The sequence below is a fragment of the Austrofundulus limnaeus genome, unplaced genomic scaffold (assembly GCF_001266775.1).
Source record: "Austrofundulus limnaeus strain Quisiro unplaced genomic scaffold, Austrofundulus_limnaeus-1.0 Scaffold64, whole genome shotgun sequence".
NCBI classification, from domain to species: Eukaryota; Metazoa; Chordata; class Actinopteri; order Cyprinodontiformes; family Rivulidae; genus Austrofundulus; species Austrofundulus limnaeus.
The window spans coordinates 1,146,272-1,154,911 of NW_013952466.1; the positions used below are offsets into that span (position 1 = coordinate 1,146,272).

At 40.1% G+C, this 8,640-nt stretch overlaps 1 protein-coding gene across 4 annotated transcripts in view; it reads right to left on the reverse strand.

Moving 5' to 3' along the window:
• Positions 1 to 4,521: 4,521 nt before the first annotated feature.
• Positions 4,522 to 8,640, reverse strand: part of eva1aa (eva-1 homolog A, regulator of programmed cell death a) — a 330,537-nt gene continuing 326,418 nt past the window's right edge. For all 4 annotated transcript variants that reach the window (XM_014009981.1, XM_014009982.1, XM_014009985.1 and 1 more), the window contains 3 exons: positions 7,997 to 8,131; positions 6,186 to 6,332; positions 4,522 to 5,346 (listed from right to left, as the gene is read on the reverse strand). In XM_014009981.1, the coding sequence (XP_013865435.1) occupies positions 4,967 to 5,346; positions 6,186 to 6,332; positions 7,997 to 8,131 (662 nt within the window). In that variant the 3' untranslated portion in view covers positions 4,522 to 4,966. The remainder of the gene's footprint in view (positions 5,347 to 6,185; positions 6,333 to 7,996; positions 8,132 to 8,640) is intronic.

Sequence of the window (8,640 nt, forward strand, 5' to 3'; positions counted from 1 at the left end):
ATTTAGAACCAGTTTAAAGCAACGGAGTACTTCAATCCAGGGTATAAGATTATGGAATAATCTAGAAGATGGCATTAAAATGCCAGATCAATATGTGTGTTTAAGAGAATGAAAGATTAATTTGCTGGAGAAATATGTAAATGTATGAATTGTTGTTCAAGGAGTTAAACCTGTTATTTTTTTATTGTTTTGTGAACTAAAGATTATTTTTGATTGAATTTATTCATTTGAGAAAAAGGGGCGGATATAATAAGCTTTTTTTCTTCTTCTGCTACCTTTCAGTTAATTTAGGATTAGTATTTTTGTTGTTTGCTGAATTTGTTGTTTTTAAAGCAATGAGAAAACTAACTGAACTGAAGTTTACTGTCAAAAATTTTATGTGTTACTTTTTCTCTCTTATCGCTGTGTCCTTATTCTTCTTGGACCACAATGGAAATAAGTGTTTCTAACTTTGCTGTGTTATCCAAAAAGTTTGTACATGCAAAATATTGCTAACTAAAATCAATCAATCAAAAAAGAAATTTGTAGGGAAACTTTTAATTGCATTTGAGCGCTTGTCTCAGGGTGATGACGTCATAAAATGAGCCGCACACCCATTGTTTTMTTATAAAAGAAAAGCTTTTGTTTTGTGTTTCTAATTTTAACATATCTTTTGAATGTTTTAATTTTTAAAATTAATTTCTATTTAGCATTCAGCAGTCAGCTTTCACTGCAGCTTCACAGAAAAGTCTCGTTTTGTTTTCTTTCTGGGTGTTTTGTCACAGAAAATGCGTCTGGAAAGGTTTTAAAGGCAGAAATCGCAGTTTGGAAAAAAAGACCGAGTTAAACTTTTAAAAMATTTGCTGAAACAAACCAGCTGCGTTTTCTTACCGTCACATCTGTAAAAGTGTTTCCAGGTAGAAACGGCAGCCCGGACTGGTTCCACTTGGAAGACATTTTCTCTGGCTTTCCGCTAAATMTTTACTTGTCTGTAAAACACTGACGATCTAGGTTTGCTTATTTATTAAGAGGATTTGTGCTTTAAATCGCGACAGGACCGTTCCACCGTGTTGTTTATGTTTTCCATGGAAACCAAGAAACACAATCACCCATGTACAACAAAACAACAAAATTAAATAAATTTTATAGCTCCAAAATGAGAACTACATCCAGTTATGTAGTTATTTTTTGAAAGCAGAATGTATTAGTAAAAAATAAATATTTTTTTTACTATATTAAATTGAAAGTTGTTGAATTCTCAAAACCTGTAGCACTCTAAGTTGGCCACCAGGGGGCGAGCGAGTCCAGCAAATCCCATTCAGTGGTTTGTGAAACTGGTGAAAAGTTTCTGTATTTCTCATATCTACACAGCAAAAATCTATAATTTATTCAACAAAAATGTGTGTCTTTCTCGGTGCTTCAGCGCTGTGGATGAATTAAGCAGATATGAAATAGAAAAAGAAGGGACGGCAGTCTGATTTGAATACAGTTTATTCCAAGCACAGGAGTCATGCTTTAATCTTACATTACCAGTCATTAGCACATCTGGAGTCCTTCCAAATCTACTGGTAACCTTACTGACTACAAACTCAGTATACTCTGTTCAGAAAATAAAAAGCTTTAATGAAACTGACAATAGCTTATGTTATGGAACTGGCACTGTGATTTGAGTCCTTTATGTTTGTTGTGCACATTTATTCTGCTGTACTGGTTTCCTTCTTCAAATGTCAGCGATGACCACGAGTATCTGTTTAGCACTGTAAAATTAAGCTGTGGTGTTTTCTTTACATTTTCACTAAAGCACGTAGCAGGGGTGGGCACAGCTAAAGGCCCTGTCACTATACCATTTTAGATTTTTAGGAAACTTATGCCAACTTACACTATATACACAACTAAAAAAAGGCTTCCAGTTGATTTCCTTAATTCCCTCTTCAATGTAGAGGTTTTTAATTTTTTCACAAGTTGGTATAAGTTGTCTAAAATATTACAGCGACAGGGGCTTTAACCAAAACATTAGGTTCACTAATCACTAATTTGCTAAACAAGATTAGCTCTGCTAACACTAAACCGCTAAACTGATTTATTTCTTTTTTTATTTTTTAATTGTGGAAGCTACCGCTAAGCTAAATTACTCAGCCTGTGTCACTTCTTCAAATGCTTTCAGTTGACATTTTCTATTGGTTTAATTTGAAAGTGGGCGGGATCATTGGTGGCAAATCAGCCAATTAGAATTAGAGGTATTAAATCAGTATTAAATCATTTCTTTAACTTGAGTTTGTATTTTTAGATATTCTGTTTAGGTTTTGTCAAACAAGTAGAAAATGCATTATCATATTTTTACTTGGTAAATATTTGTACTTATTTCAACATAACTGTTATTATTACTTTTTTACACTCTTAATTTGAAGTTTAGCTGCTAAAGATGCTATATGCACGTGCTTGTAAGATGGGATCGTTTTTATTTAATGCTGAATAAATGGCATAGAAACAAAAGTTTTGCACATGCAAATTTTTAGCGGACTTTAAACTAGTGGAACCAAATTTAGCAGAAGCTAATCTGTCTGCTAACGGTTTCCAAAATGAGTAAAAAAGCTAAACTGCTAAATGCTAAGCTAGCTCCGCCGTTATGGGTTTAGCAGAACTGTGCCCACCACTGGCAGGTAGCAAGTGCTAAAATTTCTTCCGATTTATTCAAACGCCACCTTAACACAGCTTAAATATCGTGAAAAATAATAATAAAACAAAAACTAAAAAAATACATGAATTTGATGATATCTCATCAATTTTAGGATTTCCAATGAATAAGTTGAACACACCATCTGTAATCTGTGATCTAATAGCTAGAAAAGGCACTGTACTGTGAATTACTGTATCAAAAATAAGTTTGCATCGCTTAAAAAAAAACCTCTTTGAGGTTGTTTGCAACATATATTTTAAAATATTTCCTTAAATGCTAAAAAATATTTCTCTAATTTGAGCTGATGCTCTTCTTTTTTTCTTTCAGGAAGACACAAAAACACTAGGATTGCATCCCCGAGGCGCCACATGACCTTCGCCAAGAATATAAAAAAACATCTCGCAAACAAAACGTACAGAGCGTCAATAAACTATTAAATATTATAAAATATATTTCATAAGGGTTGAGATGAATCCCCTGTAGACACACACGCACACAGTCATACACACGCACACAGTCGTACATGCGCACACAGTCGTACACACGCACACAGTCGTTCACACGCACACAGTCGTACATACGCACACACACTCACAGAAAAGGAATTTGGTTTTGTAAAGCTCAAAAGGCAGCACGGTTATCGCCTGTTACAAGATTGTCCTACATTGTCCTAGATTGTCCTAGATTGTCAAGCACGTTTCATTCAAAATGCCCAAAGTACACACTGAAAATACTGGAGTACTGATAAAAAAAATAGGTCCTCTGGATGGTTCTTTTTTAGTGAAACGTTTCGTCTCTCCTCCAAGAGACTTCTTCGGTCTGATGAGTTTCAGGTGAACTCAGCCTTATAAGCTCCGCCTCCACATGGACAAACAGGTTAGTCACATGCAAAAGAGGGCCATCGCCTAACAATAGGCTTGATTAGTTCTATTGTTCAGAGGGTCATGTGCCCCATCACCTGTCTTATTGGTTTGGATGCTGTGGTTCTTAAGTGTCGTGTCATGTGTATGTAGTGAATGCAGGCGGGGCTCAAAGTCCCCTTATTTTTGTTTTTCCCTCTTTGTGTTGGTTATCGTTGGGGYCCTGATTCACACCTTTTGCTCACAGGGGGCGGAGTCAACGAGCAAAAGGTGTGAATCAGGACGATACRTGCTACCTATCACTCCGTCCTACTTCGTGGCAAATGCGCATGCGCAGACCGATGTTACGTCATATGTTGCTTACTCCGCAGATGTTTCTTTTGGTTACGTTAAGTTTTATTTAATTAAGCTGCTATGTTACTCAAAATATTAATATAAACGGCTCGTTTGCTGTTTGAAATAGTGTTACCATATTGTAAACAAGAAATTAGTCTCATTGTTTACCGTCACTTATAAGTTTATGATCGAAGGCTTGTGGACGTATAATTTACACTTCAGTAACACCGTCACTCAAAGAATTTTATCCGATAATGATATTTTTGTAAACATGACAGCAGCAGATTTGGATTGGTAGCGCCAACAGTACACCTAGCTATCAATGCGCACTATGGTAGAAAAATCGGACGAGGTAGCACAGATCGTCAGAACACCCCAACGATAAACAACACAAAAAGGGAAAAAACAAGGGGACTTTGAGCCTCGCCTGCATTCACTACATACACATAAGAACCACAGCATCCTAACCAATAAGTCAAGTGATGGGGCACACCCTCTGTGAACAACAGAGCTAATTAAGCCTATTGTTAGGCGATGGCCCACTTTTGCATATGACTAACCTGTTTGTCCATGTGGAGGCAGTGCTCATAAGGCTGAGTTCACCTGAAACTCATCAGACTGAAGAAGTCTCTTGGAGGAGAGTCGAAACGTTTCACTAAAGAACCCATCCAGAGGAACTACTTATTTTTTCTTTTTGATTTTTTTCTACCTGGATCACTGAGATGCATCAGGACACTGGAGTACTGAGCACAAAGCTCCAAGTGTGGCAGATTCTTCCAGCTGCCCTGCGTTCCTCTTTCGGCCTGCTTGTAAGCCTCTGCAGGCCTGTGTGTGTCTAAAGCAGCCAACCCATAAATCCCCACTTCAAAAAAGGCCTGCTGAGGTCAACGGCAAGCCAGTGCAGCCTTTCACCTCTCACTTCCRGCAGTTAGAGCCAGCTTTGCCGTGCAGAGCTGGAGCTTATTGTTCGACTGAAGGGGGTTGCAGCTTATGGTCGCCAGAGGAAGCCTGAAAACCTTCGAGTCCACTGTCGCGTTTGGTCCTGTAGCTTCTTGTGTCCCCCCCCCTCTGGTTCAAGAGTTTATTAAAATCAAGTAAACATCCTAAGCAGCTGTCAGTAATAGCGATTGAGGCTCCGCGTCCCCGGGATGTCCGGCTGCCCGTTCATCCAGATCTCCCGTATGATCCGCTCCCGCTCCTCCAGCCGCTGCGCCCGCTCCAGCTCCTCAGCCGACGTGAACACGTTCATGTTCAGCGTGCGCTCGAAGCGCCGGTGCCGCCGCGCCGACAGGTCCGAGGCGGCGTCCCAGTCCGAGTCCGAGTCGCTGGAGTCGGAGGACGAGTCGGCGGGGCGCGCGCGCTTCTTGGYGGGGGGACGCGGGCGGGGCGGGCAGTCGGCGCGGCAGGAGATCTGCACCACCAGGGCGAAGAGGGTGAGGAAGAGGCCCAGGCACAYGCCGCAGACGAAGAAAAGCGCAGCCCGCTCTGGGTGGTCTGTCGGAGGGGAGAGAGGGTGGAAGTCAGGAGAGGAAATGTCTCATTTAATTGATTTCTTACAGAGAACACGTCAAAGATTAACTGGATCTGTTTGCTTTCTTTTATCTTCTTCAAACCTGTTCAGGCAGTCATATTTCACTGATCGCTGGCAGCAGCTCAGAGGGAASACTGTCTTTTTGTGTTGCTTCAAACTCAGCATGTTTCTCTTCTAAACATAAAGGATTGTTCTTTTATGGCTAAATAAAAGCCCCCACAAAAAAAGACTGCTGTTATCTTCATCATGCATTTCAAAACARTTTTGAAGCAACAAATCCATCCTGTAGACCAAGGACGGGCAACTGGTGGCCCGCGGGTCACATCTGGCCTGCAGATGACTTGTTTCTGGCCTGCCACTAAAAACAGTTTTTGTACTTATTTTTACAAGGTGGACTGCTCACATAATTTCAAGGCAAACCTATGCATTTATTCTGCTTCGAGAYGCTGTCTGCCATAAGTATTTTAACATGTCACCACGACAACATGTTGCACAAAGCTAAATATAGCTGCGTTTCCATTGCAAATGTGCGCAAAACTTTGTCGATATTCTGTTAATGTCGAAAAAACACAGTTTCGCAACTGCGGTGTTTCCATTAAGTAAGAAATGCTATTAAAGTCACGCGTGAACACATTTGTTCTCGCGATAAGTTATTACAAACATGGCGGCGATGGATGTAAACACATAGCATGTTGCTACCACGACACTAGCGCTCATCATCAGAGGAAACGTCGGCGTCTTTTATCGAGGCTTTCGAGTGACAAGCCCCTACAGCTGGAACTTCATTAATGTACAAACATACCTGATATGTAAGTGTAAGCTGCCAGTGCATTGGTGATGAGGGCCATGTTGGCCCTTGAAGTGGCGTTGATAATGGGATTCATGCCTTCCGGCTCGAAAGCACTCTCTATGCGGTTTTCGGACGGCTTCTCCTTGTTGGGGGTCCGAACTAAAACAGAAAGAAGCAGATTTAAAACAAAAGCAGCACCCAGAGGCATCCTAACTTCCAGCAGGAGGAATTCATCACTCCTCCTTGGATAATTTACAGTAAAAAAAGAGTGCATTGTAAGAACATTTTTCAGAAAACTGACTCATGTAGTAACGTCTCTCAGGAAATGGTATTATTTATACACATGTACGCATAAAATGTGGGACACAAGAGATCACTCAACATCCGCTTCTCTCCACTTCWGTCTGACTCAAAAGTGAAAGAAGCGGAGCCACATGGAAAAAGTTTGCTCTTTGGCAACTTTTCAAAAGTTTTTTTTTTTCCAAACTCTCAGGGGATTTTGTTTATAAAAGGCAACAATTGTTTGCTCTTCTGGGTTTATGTCATGTTTTACAGAGCTGGTTTTAGTTGTGTACATCAAAGACAAAAATTCCTATTTTTTCCACTAAGACCTTGTTTACTTAATTATTTTTAGCTAATTCACTGAAATGAGAAATGTCCAACTGGAAAATAAGACAACCCAAGATATGAAACCCACAATGACTGTTTTTGATTTAAAAGTCAAAGAAAACATCTTTATATTTAAGAAACTAGTCATAATGCACATGATTTTACCCGTTTCGTCACATAACTAGCATACTTTCTTTTGAACTTAACCAACGTGAAACAGGAAGTGACATCAAAGGGGAAGTCTAAGAAAAAACTCTCTTTGTTTATTAAAACATCAGTTGAACTCTGACTCAAAAGAAACATCAGATTCTTYTCTACAGTYTGTGTTGTTAGTCGTTGTAGCAACGCTCTGTTTGCATGCTGTCATTCCCCTTTGACATCACTTCCTGTTACGTCACACGTGAATATCTCAACAACTGTTCRTCTCAACGGCATGAAATTATTTTTGCAACATCGYATCAGTGTTATCTTTCCAAAAATGCATTTGTATTTATTACAAAAAAAGTTGATGTTAGGGACACTTTAAGGTGTTTGCATGGCAACATTTGCAGGGAACAGTGACTTCCTGGKATCTTTGCTTGTTATGAGGTTATGGTCAAATGAAAATCTGTTGCAGTACAAAGTGATCAAAGAYAGAAATGAAGTGAAAACATAAAGATATTTTAAATATTTGCCAAAAGGATTAATCAGTGTCTCTTGTTTAGAGGTGGAATCTGTTCTCAGTCACACGATGAACAGAAACAGGTCTTTTTTTAGACAAACTGCAGGAAGAGTGKTTGACGTCACTCGAAGGAGTGAAGCCATTCATGCGTTAGAGACCGTCAGCCCTGTTTGCTCCCTTTCTCTTAACTCTTTATTCACTCAAGCATTATCCTCATCAGAGCTGCGCCGGTAGCTGAGCAGAGCAATTAGTGAGCTGGACGAAGGCCAAAGTCCGTCATGAATAAAAGCGTTGTTTAAGTTTTCTTCCTTGACCGAGTCTTTTTTTGTCATTCTTGTTCTCATCACTTCCTTGGAGTTACTGTTTGAGTTAGACTAGTTACGAATAAGTGAAGAGTTTGAAAGAAATAAGTTGAGTTTTAGAGACAGGAGATTGTATAATTTCTGATACGTAGACGAACGTGGAAACTTGTTGCCTTTTAATTTGAGCCCTGAACTTCAGAACCTCCTGAACCCAGGGAGACTGGGACATGGTTTAACTGAGTTTTGCTCACCTGTAACACTGTCCGGCCTCGGGAGTGAAGTTCCCTCAGGGGCGTCGTCTCCCACTACGTTGGGGTCATGGGTGCAGGGAGGCGGGTGGTACGCCGGCGATCCGAGGCCTGGCTCCTGAAGCAACCTCTTTGGAACTTCAAAGAGAAGAAAAAGAAGCAAAAGAGGGAAGTTTAGCTAGCAGGAAGAACAAAGTCACACTATAGATGCACTGTAGGTTAGTGTAGAAATAAATACACTTCAGCCCCGAGGGGTTTCTTTTAAGTTTGTGCTCAGAATAACGTGCCAAAATGTGTATCAGCATTTACAAACTATATTTAAATAAGGAGGATGCATTTGTCGGCATTGGAGGAGTCTTCAAATTTGGACAGCCTCCATCGTGGCACAGTGACGTAGGCGGCCGACAAACTTGGCCTTCAGAGGACCCAGCTTAGACATGACCTATTTGTAAACCAAAAAGAAAAAATATAAGTAGGTCCTCTGGATGGGTTCTTCTTTAGTGAAACGTTTCATCTCTCCTCCAAGAGACTTCTTCAGTCTGATGAGTTTCAGGTGAACTCAGCCTTGATTTGATTTGATTTATTTATTTATCAGGAAAAGATTACTAAAAATCAAGCCTGACTCAGCATAATTGCTGTTTTACAGC